This window comes from Aphidius gifuensis, linkage group LG1 (assembly GCF_014905175.1).
Source record: "Aphidius gifuensis isolate YNYX2018 linkage group LG1, ASM1490517v1, whole genome shotgun sequence".
NCBI lineage: Eukaryota > Metazoa > Arthropoda > Insecta > Hymenoptera > Braconidae > Aphidius > Aphidius gifuensis.
In genome coordinates this window covers 23,192,615-23,210,416 of record NC_057788.1, presented here as the reverse complement: position 1 = coordinate 23,210,416, position 17,802 = coordinate 23,192,615, and the positions used below count along the sequence as shown (strand labels likewise).

Here is a 17,802-nt window from a genome sequence, read left to right as displayed (position 1 = left end):
ACTACCTGGGCCCAACTTCTTCGTGGGATAGCAGTTTTTGGAGACTTTAGAATTTTATTATTTTCAGGTATATTAATATATTTATTATTTAACATTTAATATTTAATATTTTAAAGATTTTAATATTATAAGTTTTTAATTTTCAGGATCTTCGTGACCGACATGGCTATGCTGATGGAATTGGACTACCTGGACAACTTCTTCGTGGGACTGCTGCTCTCCAAGACTCAAGGATTTTTATAGTGTTTTCAGTAATTTATTATATGTACAATTTTTAATATTTTTACGATTTTATTTGTTGCAGTATTATCAAGACCTTCTAGATGACTACCTGGGACCAACTTCTTCGTGTGATTGCTGCTTTTTTAGGACTTGATGCTTTATTATTATTTTTAGGTAGTTATATATATTTATTTTTCACATTTGATATTTAATATTTTTAAGATTTTAATATTAATTATTTATTTTCAGGATTTTCAAGACTTTTTGAGGACCATATTCCGGATACGAGAGAATCGAGTGCACTCATTTAGGATACATCGCGATGCAGATAGAAGACTTCCTGGACGCAGCTTCTTCGTGGGATTTTCAAGACTCAAGATATTTCAAGTGTTTAGTGTGATATGTGCAGTGTAAAAGTGATATAATTATAGTGAAAGTGATCGACAGTGACAGTGAAAGTGAAAGTGCGATAGTGATATAGTAATAGTGACATAGTGAATTAGAAATGTCCTATTACAGTGAGTGATTATTTAAAATTTATGCCTTTTTTAGTATTTAATTTTTTTAATAATTTATTGAGAATATATCTGCAGCTATATGAGCGCTCATATAGCTACAGGTATATTTTTAATAAATTATTTAAAATATACCTGTAGCTATGAGCGCTCATAGCTGCAGGTATATTTTTTTCGTTTTTTTTTATGCGTCGCGACGGATAAACACTTGCTGCTTTGAGCGCAATCGGGAATTCAAAATCGAATCGAAATACTTCTAGCTGCAGCTAGAAAACACGGGCGTATCGCGTAATTTCAGTGGATTAGGTCTACCGGAGATACCACTTTAAAAAAAACGAGCCATATGTCTTACCTCTTGGGTGGCTAGGAAAAGACATATCAAATTTATCTTTAGTTATTATTTTCTTATCATGTGCATTTTAATTTAATTAACTATGTTTTTTTTTTTTTTTACAGCTTCAACTAATTTATTCATTTAAATAGGTATATTTTAAATTATTATTTTAATTGCATGTTTATTTAATTATCATTGTTGTAGGTATATTATTAAAATACTTTTTTGTAATTATATAAAATTATGAGAGACATGAGAACGTAGAGTGAACATTTTTTTTTCAGCAAAAAAAAAACACTTGTTGGATTTGAAAAAACTTTGCCCTGAATGTGTGGTTGATTTTTTAAATATTTTTCAGATATAATAATTCAATGTGTTGGTGTTTATTGTTTGAGCTTGATAAAAAATAATTTTTTTTATTGACTATTTGCTAATTTAATTTTTATATTGATTGATATTCATATTAAAATGTTTTAAATTATTTCAGAACTGTGTATATATATTGGTAATTATTTTTCTATTGGTGGTTGCCATTGAAACGACGCCATACTCAATTTATTTTAAACCAATCAGAATGAATTTTAAGCTGACAACAAGATGATGTATAAAAATGGCCCTGTTTACATGTATATACGTGTACAGTGTACACTGTACATAATCATAGAGTGAATTGGCATCTTCCAAGTTAACGATCACAAAAAATTATACAAAACAAATTACTTGTGTCATTGTGTGGGGTAAATAATTAATAAATATTTTTCAACTAAAAAACATTAATATTAATAAATATAAATAATTTGTTTTCATATCTAATATAATTTAATTATAATAAAATTATTAAAAAAATAAACTAGCTTGTCACTCTAAATTAAAGGTTATGACAATTGTGACAAGGTATTTTTTTTTCTTTTTTAAAAAATCATTAAATACACATACTAATTGTTAATTTTTTGTTACAGTTAAAATAATTATTCATCACAATGGGAGTTGCTAAAAATCCAGAAGCAATGGAAGTTGAAATAACAAGTACAGATACACCAATTGGTGATACTGAAGTTGTTGATAAAAAAGATATTGATTTGTTGACAATAAATGATTTACGTGAACATACAAGACAAATTGAAAAAGCTGTATTAAATAAAGAACCAAGATTTATATTACGTGCATTACGTGAACTTCCAAATACACGTCGTCGTTTAAATCCAATGGTATTACGTTGTTTAATTGGTGGTTTTTATACAAGATCAGCAAGTGAAAGAGAATCATTGCTTGTTTGGGTTGAAGAACCAATGGATACCGAAGGTACACAAGCAGCAATTCAACGTTTTAAAAGTTCAGCATCACCATTATTACCAGAAATTGATGCATATATACATTTACTTGTATTGGTACGTTTAATTGATACTAAAAAATATGAAGAAGCTGTACAATGTTCAGAGGCACTTGCTAAAAAAGTTACTGGTGAAAATCGTCGTACAATGGATTTAATTGCAGCAAAATGTTATTTTTATCATTCACGTGTTTATGAATTAATTGGTAAACTTGATAAAATACGTGGTTTTTTACATTTATGTTTACGTACAGCAACACTACGTAATGATTTTGAAGGACAAGCTGTATTAATAAATTGTTTATTAAGATATTATCTTCATTATAATTTATATGATCAAGCTGATAAACTTGTTCTTAAATCAACATTTCCAGAAACAGCAAGTAATAATGAATGTGCTAGATTTTTATATTATCTTGGAAGAATTAAATCAGCACGTCTTGAATATTCAGCAGCACATAAACATCTTGTACAAGCAATGCGTAAAGCACCACAAACAACTGCTGTTGGATTTCGACAAACAGTACAAAAACTTGCTGTAACTGTTGAATTATTACTTGGTGATATACCAGATCGTCAAATATTTCGTCAAGCAGCATTAAGACGTGCATTAGCACCATATTTTCAATTAACACAAGCTGTACGTCTTGGTAATCTTCAAAGATTTTGTGAAGTATTGGAAAATTATGGACCACAATTTCGTATTGATCATACATTTACATTAATTTTACGTCTTCGTCATAATGTTATTAAAACAGCAATTCGTTCAATTGGTTTATCATATTCAAGAATTTCACCATCTGATATTGCTAAAAAACTTGGTCTTGATTCTGGTGTTGATGCTGAATTTATTGTTGCAAAAGCTATACGTGATGGTGTTATTGAAGCAACATTAGATCCAGAAAATGGTTATATGAGAAGCAAAGAAACAACTGATATTTATTGTACAAGAGAGCCACTTCTAGCTTTTCATCAAAGAATTACATTTTGTCTTGATTTACATAATCAAAGTGTCAAAGCAATGCGTTATCCACCAAAATCTTATGGTAAAGATTTAGAATCGGCTGAGGAACGTCGTGAAAGAGAACAACAAGATCTTGAATTGGCCAAAGAAATGGCTGAAGAAGATGATGATGGTTTCCCATAAATTACTTTTTCTTTTTTTTTTTTCCTAAAATATCTGCAATTTTTTTTTTTTTTTTTCTATCAATAACAAATGAATAATAATAAAGGAAAAATTTAATAACTATTGAGATAATATAATAAGCATTTATGTAATTTTTTGCTTATTTTAAATTTAACAACAAATAAATTAAATAAATAAATAATACGTTTTCTTTTTTTTTTCATAATTCAAATAAATCAACATGTAAGTAATTAATATTTTTATTTTATTTTATGTCATAGCAAATATAATTATTTTGTTACAAAGATACTTAAAAATTATTACTTAATCAAAATTTATTATAAAACATAGAAAAATACATTAATTTTTTTGTTTTGTTAAACTCAACTTATTGCTTTTGTTGTTATAGATATTTATTGTAAAAAAGATAAACAACCAATTGGATATTTTTCGTCAAGTATGTATCAATAATTATTCCACAGCAATAGCTTGTGATATTAATGGTTGTCGTATATGTTTTTTTTCATTTTCATACTCAGCAATTTTATCATTTGTTTGATATAATAATTTTAAAATAATTGGTGCACATTTTGTTGCATTAAAAGTTTTATAAATACCAACAAGTGTATCAGCAAGTTCAAACATTTCAGCACGTAAACTGATAATAATAAATTGTGCATTTTTAGTACGTTCTTTAATATAACGTCCAACAATTGATACATTTTTAAAATCTAATGCAGCATCAATTTCATCCATAAAATAAAGTGGTGTTGGTTTATAATGATGTAATGCAAATACAAGAGCAAGTGAACTAAGTGTTTTTTCACCACCACTTAAATTACTTATATTTTTCCATGATTTTTTAGGTGGTCTAACACTAAATACAACACCCTCAGTAAATGGATCTAATGAATCAACAAGTTCTAATACAGCAGCACCACCAAGTGTTATCATTTGATACATTTCTTCAAGACGTTTTGTTATCATTGAAAAGCCAATATTAAATTCATCAAAACGACGTTTTTTTGCTTCATCATATGCTGATCTTAATTTATTACGACAATCAGTAACTTTTTCAAGATCATCAAAACGTTTTTTATATAAATTATTTATTTCCATATATTCTTCAATTAATTTCATATTTGGTATTTCTTGAGGAAGACGTTCTTTAGCTGCAGCAAGATTTGCTGCAATTGTTCTTGCATCAAGTTGTGAAACAATATCATCAGTTAAATCAGTCAACAATTTATCTTCTTTATCTGGTATTTTATTTAATTTTAAATTAGAAATTTGTTTATTATAATCTTTAATTTTTAATGTCAACTCATCAATGAATTTTTTACTTGTTGATAATTTTTCATCAAGATCAATTTTTAATGCTTTAATATTTGTTTCTTGATTTATCAATTCATCAAGTTGTTTTTTTAATGTTAAATTTAATTCATCACGTTCAGCTAATGATTCATCATATAGCTTAATTTCTTTAATAAGTATTTTAGCTTGTTCTTCAAGATTTATTTTTTCATTTTGTATATTTTTAATACGTTGTTCACATGATTTAACATCTGCTTCAAGTGTTACAATTTTTTCACGTGTTTTTTGTGAATTTCTATGAGCTGTTTTAATGGCAACTTGAAGACGACAAATTTCTGTTTTAGCTTTATCAATTGATTTATCTAAATTTGTAATTTTTTTTTGTTGTTCTTTTATTTTACCACCAGATAAATCATCAATTGCTTTATTTATTCTGTCAACTTCATTTTCAAGTGATTCTGATTGTTTTTTTATTTTATCTAAATTTTCACGTGTACTATCAACAACATTTGTTAATTCATCAACACGTTCACTACTTGATACTGCTTGATTTGCTTTAATTATTTGTAATTTTAATTGTGTTTCAAGTGATGGTACTTGTTCAGATAATGTTTTTATTTCAATTTCATATTTATCTCTATTTATTGTCATTTCTTCATATGATTTTAGCAGTGTTTTTACTTTTTCTTCTAATGATGGTAATTTTTTTTGTAAACTATTACATTCATTAAAAATTACATCTAAATCAGCTTCAAGTTTTTCAATTTCAACTGGTGTTGGTTCATTTCTTTTAATTGATTGACCCATTCTACCACGAAATACATTACCACCACCACCACTCATTGTTCCTGATGTTTCAATTAATTCACCTTTTAATGTTACAACTCTGTAACGTTGTTCACCATATGCTATTCTTGTTGCTTGATTTAAATCATCAGTTACCAATGTATCACGTAAACCAAAATAAAATGCTGGTAATACATTTGAATTTTCAACTTTAATAAGATCAAATAAACGTATAACATTTTCTGGTGTAGAAATTTTTTGTGAACAATTTTTAATAAATTTATTTTGTTTTTCTAATGGAATAAATGATGCACGTCCAATATTATTATCACGTAAATATTTAATACAATTTTGTGCTGTGTCAACAGTATCAACAACAACATGATCAAGTGGACCACATGCTGTAGATATTGCAACATCATATTTTGCATCAATTGCACCAAGATCACCAAGTCTACCATATATACCAGGTATTAGTCCATCATTTTTAGCTTTCATTAATGATTCAATTACTTTATTTCTTGATTTATTAGCATTCATAGAACATTTTTTTTCATGATAAATAACTCTCATATTTTTTAGTTTATCAGATAATGTTGTTTCTTTTTTTTTTATTATATTTAATTCATTTTTTGCATCATCAAGTAGCTTTTGTGTTGTTGGTATTTTATTTTTCAATAATTCCATTTGTTCTTTACGATTTTCCAGAGTTTTTGATGATGATTCAAGTGTTTCTTGTAGATTTTTTAACTTTTCTTTTTCAGTTAATTCAACAGTTGTATAAATTTTAAGCTCAGATTCAGCTAAATCAAATTTTGCTTTAGCATCATTTAATTGTTTACGTTGTGTTATTAATTTTGTCTCAAGATCTGTACGTTTTTTCATTAATGGTTCTGTTTTTTCCTTTAAACTTCCAAGTAATTCATTGAATATTAATTCTTCTTTTTCACGATTTGTTGTATGACGAGTTATAAGTACTTCAAATTCTTCAATTGTTTGTGCATTATTATCTGGTATTTGTGATAATTCTTTTAATTTTTCATTTTCACTATTAACACTTGCAATATTTATTTTTCTTCTTTTATTTGTTTCAATTAATTCAGCATGCATTGCTTGATCAGTTTTATTAATTTCTTCATATTTTGCTGATGCTTCATCTCTTTTAACTTGTGTAGAATTCCATTTTTTACCTTTTTCTTTCATTTCACGATGAATAATATCTTTTTCTTTATCTAAAGCTTCTTTTTCTTTTTTTAAATCATCAGCTTCATTTTCTAATTGTTGATGATTTATATTTTTTTTATTTAATTTTTCAATGGCATCATATTTTTTACAATGACATAATTTATGTTGTAATTTTGTTATAATATTTTCTAATTTTAAATAATCAACAGCAACTTGCATTGGTTCACGTAAATTTTCTCTTTCTTTTTCAACAATATTTAAACGATTTTGTTTTTCACATACTTTTTCATTTAAATAATCAATTTTTTCCATTAATTTTTCAAGTGGTATTTTGTATCTTGTTGTACCAATTATATCTTCAAGAAATTCAAGCATTCCAGTATCTTGTCCATTTTGACTTTTAGGTTTCATCATAGATATTTGTTCAACTTCACCTTGAAGAATTAAAAATCTATTGTGATCTAAATCAACTCCTTCTTTTCTCAATAATTTTCCAATTTCTTTAAAATGTACACGTTGACCATTAAGCTCATAATACGATGTACTATCTTTAAATGCTGTTCTTGAAATAACAATATCACTATTTGGTACAACGTCATGTTTATCATTATCTCTGTCAATAATTTTTTGAAAATAAACAGTTACTGAACATTTATTTATATTTGGATGTTGACTGGAATTATGAATTAATGATGATACTTTTTTAGAACGTATTTTTGATGCTCTATAGCCAAAAACAAATAGCATTGAATCAATAACATTACTTTTACCACTACCATTTGGTCCAACAATTGATGTAAAACAATTATTAAATGGTCCAATTACAACATCACCAGCATAACTTTTAAAATTTGTATTTACAATTTTATTAATAATAAGTCTAGCACCATCATTATTGTTATCTTGAATTTTGTGTGGAGGTGGTGGTATATAAATATCTTCATCTATTCTTACACCACCTTCTTCATCAGAATCAATTTGATCATTGTAATCATCATCAAAAGTATCTGTTGCTTCTAGCACAGTACTTGATTTTTCAATTGTTCCATTCATTCTAAATAGGAAAAAAAAAAATAATGTCAATGCTGTTGTTATTTTATTTTTTGTAAATAATTCAAGGTTATGTTTTAAAGAATATTGTTATTGTTTGTTAAACATTTAAAATACTAAAAAAACTATATTCATAAATAAATAAGCAATTTAGAAAAAATAAAATTAATCAAATAAACAACATAGCTGTCAATTTATCTTTTAATAATTAATTTTTTAATAAATATAAAAATATGACGCTTTGCCGGCTCATGAGACGTTTAACTTAATTTAATAACAATATTCAAACAGGTACTATTATTATTAATACAAATAGTTTATGTTATAACTTACCTTAATTATTTATCACAATTACAAGCACATACAATTATAAACTTATGAATAATGATTTTATATGAAAACACGATATTTTTTTATACTATCAACAACGATGTCAACAAACGCAAGCAAACGTACAAATTTAAACAATATAATCTGATATAATCTAATTATTTCATTGGTTCGTTGCTGGCTTGTGTTGGTGTATTCAATACATATAAATTTTCATAGATGGTAGCATGTGCATTTTTCAGCGTGGCAATAATGAAAATTACACCTGATTACACCTTGATTGAGTAATTATAAAGTAATTAATTAATTAATTAAATAAATTATTACTCATGCGTTTTTGTAGGCAAAAATTTCAAATGAAAAAAAAACTCGAAAATATTATTAATATTTTTCTCTAGTGAGAAATAAAGCTTAGACTGTGTTGAGATTTTTTTTTGAAGTAATTGAAACCTGTCTCTATTTACCTGAGAAATTTAAAAAATTTCTACAAATGCAATGAAAAAAATAACATCTTGAATGTATGATTATTATTTTTTTCAGCAATAAATAATGACCTGAGTCACGATTTTTTTTTTTTTTTGGCGAATAGTTGTCTCTTTTTTTTACCTGACAAATTTGAAAAATTTCTACAAATGCATTTTCATAGGAGAATTATTTTAGAAAAAAATAAAATCTCGAAAGTATGATTATTATTTTTTTTCAGCAATAAATAATGACCTGAGTCACGATTTTTTTTTTTTTTTTTTGGCGAATAGTTGTCTCTTTTTTTTACCTGACAAATTTAAAAAATTTCTACTAATGCATTTTCGTATGAGAAATTTAAGAAAATAAAAATGCCCAGAAGATCATTGTCGTCGTTTTTATAATAGCTTTATAATTGCAATAATAAATTCATCAATGTTAATATTATGTAGAAAAAAATATATGACGATATTTGGGCAAGGTGTTGGACAAATTTGTATCATATAAAAAAAAAATATAGTTAGTCAGTCAGTGACGTCATTGAATTAACCGGGGAGAGAAAAAAGAAAGAGAAAGGAAATAATAATAACAAGTTGTCGGACGCCTATTTGAGATTGAGATTTCGTTGCAGTTTGCTTTCAGTTATTCAACTATTCAAGTAGCATACCGACTACAATACATATATTTTTTTATTCTCTTTTTCAATCTTTAATCGCGTGTGTTTGTGCTTCTAGTCTATCTCATCACTATGATGATGTTGTCATCTTGTAAAATATAACAGTATCATTTTATTAAATATTCTTCTTATAAACAATCAACTACTGTTAACAAAAAACTCTATTAAAAGATGAAAATAATTTTTAAAAATCAACTGAACACAAATATATTTTAAAGAATTCCATGTGAGAATGGATCGTGATCAAGTGTCCTTCGAAACACCATAAATGTATATAAAAAAAACAAGTTGGTAAGTTTATAAATCTATCTTAAAAAAATACTCATATATATATTTACTTTTAGAATATAAATATGTAATTAATTAAAAATAATATATTTGACTAATATTATATGTATCTTCTTTTTTAGGGGGAAATGATTGTTGACCTAATGATCTTTTTTAAAAAAAAAATATATATAACGATTGATAAGAAATGAAATATTACATAAAGAGATGTTTAAAAATTATATTCATTTAAATAAATATAACAATCAATTAATGATCAATGATGCAAATGTGGAGATTATTAGTACCAAGAAAATTGTGTCGACTATGGCCAATTTTATTATCCATGATATTATTATTTACAATGATATTTGTTATTTGGTCAAGCAAACGACAACGAGTCAGTGATTATGCTGATGATGATTATGTTTCGCTCAGGTGAGTAACAATGAAAAATTTTATTTACTGTTATTGCAGTATAAATACATAGCTGTTATACTGAGAACGAGAATAATAAACAAAAAAAAAAAAAAAAATAGCTGTATAATGTGAAAAATTAAATTCAATGATATTATAATATTTTACTGTTGTACAGAGCATGACAAATGAATTTTTCATGAAGTAATTTATTTATTTATATTGTAGATTAACTGGTGATCAAAAAGATTATATTGATGGAAGAGGAATACATGTTGTTGTTGGACATTATATTGGTGATTCAGTTAATCCACAACAAACGAAAAATTTAACACAAGAAATAATTAATAAAAATATGTTTGATCCAAGACCATTTGCTGGACAAAATGGTGAAGGTGTATTAATATCACAAAATGAATTTCCTGTAATGCAACAATTATTTCAAATAAATAGATTTAATTTAATGGCAAGTGATCGTATGCCATTAAATCGTTCATTACCAGATTATCGTAGAAAACAATGTATAAAAAGATATAAAAATATTCAAGGATTACCAACAACATCTGTTATTATTGTATTTCATAATGAAGCATGGAGTACACTTTTACGTACTGTTTACAGTGTTATCAACAGATCACCAAGGCATTTATTAGCTGAAATTTTACTTGTTGATGATGACAGTGATAGAGGTAAAGTATTTTTTTTTTTTTTTTTTTTTTATGATCAACAAAACCAAACAAAAACGATAATAATAATAATAATATTTTTATGGTAGAATTTTTGAAAAGTAGTTTGGACGAATATGTTAAAAAATTACCAGTGAGTACGAGAGTTTTACGAGCAGGTAAACGAGTTGGTCTTGTAAATGCTCGACTGATTGGTGCCAAAGAAGCCAAAGGAGATGTTTTAACATTTCTTGATGCACATTGTGAATGCACGGTTGGTGGGTGAGATATTTTTTTTTTTATTAAATAATAAATTTAAATGTAATAATACATTTTTTTTTTTTGTTCATTATTACAGGTTGGTTGGAACCGTTGCTTGAAGCAATTTCAAAAGATAAAACAAGAGTAATTGCACCAGTCATTGATAATATTCATGATGACACTTTGGCATACAAAAGGTACAGTTAAATTTAATTATAAAAACAGTTATTTTTATGATAAATAATTTACTATTTTAATTATTGTTTTGTTATTAATTTTAAATATTTTTGTATTATTTTATTTTTATGATAAACAAGGTCACTGGATTTACATTGGGCTGCTTTTAATTGGGATTTACATTTTCGTTGGTTAACATTGACTGGTCCACTTCTTGCTGAACGTCGTAAAAATATGATTGAACCATTTAAAACACCAGCAATGGCTGGTGGTTTATTTTCAATGGATAAAAATTATTTTTTTAAACTTGGTAGTTATGATGAACATATGAAAATATGGGGTGGTGAAAATATTGAATTATCATTACGTGTATGGCAATGTGGTGGTAGTATTGAAATAGCACCATGTTCACATGTTGGACATTTATTTAGAAAATCATCACCACATACATTTCCCGAGGGTGTTGGTGAAGTTTTATATGGTAATCTTGCAAGAGTTGCACTTGTATGGATGGATGAATGGGCAACATTTTATTTTAAATTTCATCCAGGTAAAATTTTTCATTCAATTATATAAATATCAGATTATATTTAAAAATATTAAATGTAATTTATTTGTTTTTTTTTTGTTTTTTGTAATTAAAGAAGCTGCAAGTTTGAGGGACAAACAACAAGTACGATCTCGTTTTGAGTTACGTAAAAAACTTAAATGTAAAAATTTTGAATGGTACTTGGATAATATATGGCCAAATCATTTTTTTCCAAAGGATGATCGTTTTTTTGGTAAAATAATTCACGTTCCAAATGATAAATGTTTAACAAGACCAACAGTTCAATCAACTTATGCTCAAGAATCTGGTTATTTATTATACGAATCATGTATAAATCCACCACATCTTGATCAAATGTTTATTATGATTAAATCAGGTGTTATTATTATTGATGAGAGTCTGTGTCTTGATGCACCAGAGCATGATACTCGTCATGAAAAACCCAAGGTTAAAATAATGGCATGCAGTGGATCACAACGACAAGTTTGGAAGTTTAATGAAGAGGTAAATCATTTAAATTCAATGATGATAATAATAATAATAAAACACGTATGTATCAATGAAAGAACATGTATTTCTATTGTTTTTTTTTTTTAATTTTTAAAATAGACAAAAACAATGTTACATGTTTCTTCTGAAATGTGTCTTGAAGCTGATTCTTTATCAAAAATTGGACCAGTTATTGCTGCATGCACTGGGCATGCAAATCAACAATGGAAATTAGAATCAGTCTCGTGGAAATAAACAATTTAAGGAACAACTACCAAAATATATTTTCTTAAAGTACTTTTAAAATTTATGTAAATATATTTTTTAAATAAAATGTAAGATAATAAGTATGTAAGTGTGATTTTTTGTGTTAATTTTTTTTTTAGGTAATTGGTTGAAAAATATAATCAACAGTTTAGTTGTAAATATATTTAAAAAAAAAGAAATAGTCATGTTAAATAGAGCCAGATAAACAAGGTAAAATAACAACAAGTTGTTTGTTGATGTGATGGGTTTTATGTAATATGTGGATAATATAATTTAAGTGACAATGAACAAATAAGAAACATGACAATAAAAAAAAAAATTATATCAAAATAAAATAAAAGCGACTGACCTTTTGGTGCTTCAAATAATGACTTTGAAGATAGCCACAAAAATGATGATATCTATATGCTTTCAAGTGGTCCCAAGAACATAATCCGTTTGGTGTTTAACAGATCCAACATACACTATCACTACTACTATCACAGACTCTAATACTGATATTAACACTGACTAATAATAACAGCACTTCATTCATTAAAAGTCAAACTTAATCTATCAGTCCAAATTTAACACGCACGATAAATAAAAACGATTTAAAAATTGTTTTACACAATCAGCAAAAACAGTCAATACACAATGATCTGAATGATTAGCAATGTTAAAATAAAAGTTGAACGAATCACATCAAACAATGGGAAGAAGATAATATTCATTTAGTTTTTTTACGTTATTAATTAAAAGTAACACACCACATTGTCCTACGAATCAGTATCATGGATTGTATAATATTAAGGAAACACTATTAGACTATATTTTCTCAATCACAAATGATTATAATAAGCTTGCTAAATGTTTATAACAACCAACAATATTAGTTTAAATTGTAACAGCATCAACAATATATTGATGTGATGTGATTTTTGCTAATATACTTATTGATAATACGCGTCATTTAGTTTTGGAGTCTTCAATTATGTGATTTTATATTCACAAGTCACTCTATGGCACCGAATGTTGATGTTGTTGCTGTTATAACTCTTCCAATTGATGAAATGCTTCAGCATATGTGATCATATAATTTTATATGAAACATCCACAGAGTCATCAGCTGCTAAACAATAAAAACACACCGTCTACATTATTTTTTGTGTTCATAAAGATATAGACTCAACTAATTATCATTAAATGTAACATGTTGATTATAAACTATACATCAACGCATATGCATCATTAACAACATCAACATGAGTTTGTACTTGTAAATTATACTCATTGTTGTGTCATGCATGGTACATTATTAATTAACAAGCAAAAACAAACCAAAATCAACACACTGTCTATCAAATAATACTTAAATAGCACCAACAATACTCACACAATTTATATTTGGCAATATCCATCTTCATGTACCATCGAATGTTGTAGTTACTTTTTTGATTATTATAACATGAGAATTTAATTAGACATCTACAGGTCCACCAGCAGCTAAACAATAAAAAATAATAAATGTAAAATAAATATAAATTATTTTTTGTTAACAAAAAGAAAATGCATCATATGCCAAATCTACAATTCAACAATTTACACATTGTCGTTCATTTATTTATTTATTATTGTTATTTTTTTTTATTGTTGTTATTATTATTTAAATAAATAAATAATATTACCTTTGTTTTTTTTTTCAATATCACCAGGCCTAACAATTTTTTTTTTGTTGCTCCATTCCATTGTCAGCTTTTGATATTTTTTGGATTCTGAAAGATGATAAATTATTAATAAATAATTAATAAATAACACATTTGAATTATTATTTATGCACAAAAATAATTTGACAACATTAAAACAGCACAACAACCGACTATATGAGTTTTTTTTTTTCAACAAATAGTATTAAGAAAAAGACTCAAGTTGAGCAAATGGTCAGATGAACAACAAAAAATATTTCATCAATATGAGCTTGTATACTTGTAAATTTATTTATTATTGTTATTTTTTTTTATTGTTGTTATTATTATTTAAATAAATAAATAATATTACCTTTGTTTTTTTGTCAATATCACCAGGTCTAACAATTTTTTTTTGTTGCTCCATTCCATTGTCTGCTTTTGATATTTTTTGGATTCTGAAAATTAATAAATTATTAATAAATTAATAATAAATAAAACATTTAGACTATTATTTATGCTCAAAAATAATTTGACAACATTAAAACAGCACAACAAATTGGTCTTTATATTTTTTCAATGAATCATTAATAATATTTGTCCGTGTTAGAGTGTTAGGTTGTCGTGTTAATTAAATAAATTGAGTATTTAATTATCGTGATAATTTATATAAATAATTGTTTTAATAATTATTCTGAGCTAGTAGACTGTAAAATTATTTGAACGACATTTTTATCATTATGTTGTCCGGCTGGCTGCTAGCGTCAGTCATCATTTTTTGCATATCTTTGTTTTACGTAATATTAGGCAACAATTATACATTTAAATGATAGACAAACGTTTATTTAACAATAATATCACAAATTTACGATTGAACACTTAAATTGCGCCAAAAGATCTGATTACAGCGGACGCAGCGACTGACACACGACACCGTAGTTAATCAAAATGGCCGCCAGAGGCCAAAAAATTGATAAAATTTTTTTCAACAATTATTAAGTAATAATTATTTTAATTGTTAGATAATAATTATTAAAAAATATTAGCAATAAAATTACAATAAAATTTATTGTTATTAATTAATAAATTAGTTTTAAAAAATAACATCTGCCTTACCGACTGACGTTCAATTATCATGAAACTTTTGTTTTTTTTTAAACTAATTTATTAATTAATAACAATAAATTTTATTATAATTTTATTACTAATATTTTTTATTAATTATTATTTAACAATTAAAACAATTATTACTTCATAATTTTCGATAAAAATTTTGTTAATATTTTGTCCTCTGGCGGCCATTTTGATTAACTTTACTTTTGGTGTCGTGCTAGTATGTGGTTGCTGCGTCCGTCGAAATCAGCTTTTTTTGTGCAATTTAAGTGTTTAATAAATTGTAAATTTGTGATATTATTGTTAAATAAGCGTTTCTCTATCGATTGAGTGTATAATTGTTGCTTAATATTACGTAAAACAAAAGATATTTGCAAATAAAGTTTATGACAAAGTGACGCTAGAAAAAGCCGGCCAACATTATTCGTGTGAGTAAAAAAATATCGTTTGCAAATAATTTTTACAGTCTACTAGCTCAGAATAATTATTAGAACAATTATTTATATAAATTATCACGATAATAAGCAATTAAATACTCAATTTATTTTATTTAATAACACACGACAACCTAACCTCTACAATTTTTGGACAAATAATTATTAATTTGATTTATTGAAAAAAAAATACTCATCAAGTTGGTTGTCGTGCTGTTTTAATGTTGTCAAATTATTTTTGAGCATAAATAATAGTTTAAATGTGTTATTTATTAATTATTTATTAATAGGTAATTTATTAATTTTCAGAATCCAAAAAATATCAAAAGCAGACAATGGAATGGAGCAACAAAAAAAAAATATTGACAAAAAAACAAAGGTAATATTATTTATTTATTTTAATAATAATAACAATAAAAAAAATAACAATAATAAATAAATAAATGAATGACAATGTGTAAATTGTTGAATTGTAGATTTGGCATATGATGCATTTACTTTTTATTAACAAAAAATAATTTATATTTATTTTACATTTATTATTTTTTATTGTTTAGCTGCTGGTGAACCTGTAGATGTCTAATTGAAGTCTCATGTTATAACAATAACAAAAGTAACAATAACATTTAATGGTATGTGAAGATAGATGCCAAACATAAGTTGTGTGAGTATTGTTGATGCTGTTAAAGTATTATTTGATAGACAATGTGTTGGTATTGGTTTTTGTTTGTTCATTAATAATGAACAAGCTAAGGCACAGCATTGAGTATAATTTACAAGTATACAAGCTCATATTGATGAAATATTTTTTGTTGTTCATCTGACCATTTGCTCAACTTGAGTCTTTTTCTTAATACTATTTGTTGAAAAAAAAAAACTCATATAGTCGGTTGTTGTGCTGTTTTAATGTTGTCAAATTATTTTTGTGCATAAATAATAATTCAAATGTGTTATTTATTAATTATTTATTAATAATTTATCATCTTTCAGAATCCAAAAAATATCAAAAGCTGACAATGGAATGGAGCAACAAAAAAAAAATTGTTAGGCCTGGTGATATTGAAAAAAAAAACAAAGGTAATATTATTTATTTATTTAAATAATTATAACAACAATAAAAAAATAAAAATAATAAATAAATGAATGAATGACAATGTGATAATTGTTGAATTGTAGATTTGGGATATGATGCATTTACTTCTCATCAACAAAAAATAATTTATATGTGTTTTAAATTTATTATTGTTTATTGTTTAGCTGCTGATGAACCTGTAGATGTTTAATTGAAATGTGATGTTATAACAATAACAAAAGTAACAATAACAATTGATGGTATATGAAGATAGATATCAAATATAAATTGTGTAAGTATTGTTGGTATTATTCAAGTATTATTTGATGGACAGTGTGTTGGTTTTGGTTTGTTTTTTTTTTTTAATTAATAATGTACGAGCTATGAACACAACATTGTGTATAATTATAAATACAAGCTCATGTTGGTGTTTCGAATCATGCTATCTCGTCGATGTATGCAACAAATCTGATAGTTTATAAACAACGTGTTACATTTACCGATTATTTATTGAGTTTAGATCTATCAACACTAAAAATAATAACAATATGAGTCTTTCTATTTTGTTAATTTTAACACTGTAGCTTTCAACTAGAATTAATTTGTGGAAATTTTATGTTAATTAGATTGTTTTTTTTTTTCTGTGCAGGTTGTGTGGTGATTGGTGTTAAAAGTGTTTTTTAAAATTTATCTCGAGTGCTCAAGTTGAACTGATAGTGAAGCTGACTCAGTAAAATTTTTAAACACTTTAAAAGTGATGACAATGTAGTGATAGTGTTAGTGGTTCCTGTTGACCTGCTGGACATGAAATAAATCAACTCCTTAGGACCACCTGAAAACATCTGGACTTCTTGAATCCTGAGGCTCCAAAAGGTCAGTGGCATTTGTTTTTTTAAATAATTTATTTATTTAGCTAAAATACTTTTGTGTACTCTCAATAAGTCTTATCATTTGTCGTACATGTTCGCAATTGATTCTAATTAATATTATTGTTCTAACATCTCGCTAAACATTAAAGACATTTTTTTTGTTCTACCTCAGCTCTCGTATAGCTTTTAATACGGTTTATATATATCTCTGTTCGAATCAGATGATA

The 17,802-nt window shown here is 25.9% G+C and overlaps 4 protein-coding genes across 5 annotated transcripts in view; 3 read left to right on the top strand and 1 right to left on the bottom strand.

Moving 5' to 3' along the window:
• Positions 1 to 1,703: 1,703 nt before the first annotated feature.
• LOC122853858 (probable 26S proteasome non-ATPase regulatory subunit 3) lies at positions 1,704 to 3,958 on the top strand. Its single transcript, XM_044154273.1, has 2 exons — positions 1,704 to 1,808; positions 2,031 to 3,958. Exon 2 carries the CDS (start codon positions 2,052 to 2,054, stop codon positions 3,546 to 3,548), a length of 1,497 nt encoding a protein of 498 aa, XP_044010208.1. The 5' UTR covers positions 1,704 to 1,808; positions 2,031 to 2,051; the 3' UTR covers positions 3,549 to 3,958.
• LOC122853424 (structural maintenance of chromosomes protein 4-like) lies at positions 3,916 to 8,309 on the bottom strand. The gene is made up of 2 exons (XM_044153898.1): positions 8,196 to 8,309; positions 3,916 to 7,866 (listed from the first exon to the last, which is right to left on the bottom strand). The coding sequence occupies exon 2, from the start codon at positions 7,863 to 7,865 to the stop codon at positions 3,999 to 4,001; it is 3,867 nt and encodes a 1,288-aa protein (XP_044009833.1). The 5' UTR covers position 7,866; positions 8,196 to 8,309; the 3' UTR covers positions 3,916 to 3,998.
• A 981-nt stretch (positions 8,310 to 9,290) lies between these two features.
• Positions 9,291 to 12,450, top strand: LOC122853691 (polypeptide N-acetylgalactosaminyltransferase 13-like). Its single transcript, XM_044154111.1, has 8 exons — positions 9,291 to 9,621; positions 9,741 to 10,035; positions 10,243 to 10,703; positions 10,790 to 10,957; positions 11,038 to 11,137; positions 11,258 to 11,667; positions 11,762 to 12,171; positions 12,277 to 12,450. Exons 2-8 carry the CDS (start codon positions 9,878 to 9,880, stop codon positions 12,409 to 12,411), a joined length of 1,842 nt encoding a protein of 613 aa, XP_044010046.1. The 5' UTR covers positions 9,291 to 9,621; positions 9,741 to 9,877; the 3' UTR covers positions 12,412 to 12,450.
• A 4,239-nt stretch (positions 12,451 to 16,689) lies between these two features.
• The window catches only part of LOC122853986 (protein phosphatase 1 regulatory subunit 7-like), a 71,083-nt gene continuing 69,970 nt past the window's right edge, over positions 16,690 to 17,802 (top strand). Inside the window, exons 1-2 of one of the 2 annotated variants that reach the window (XM_044154408.1) lie at positions 16,690 to 16,711; positions 16,892 to 17,579. The gene's annotated coding sequence lies outside the window, so the exon portion shown is untranslated. Of the gene's footprint in view, positions 16,712 to 16,811; positions 17,580 to 17,802 lie in introns of those variants that run through there. The other variant, XM_044154400.1, reaches the window with a different exon arrangement.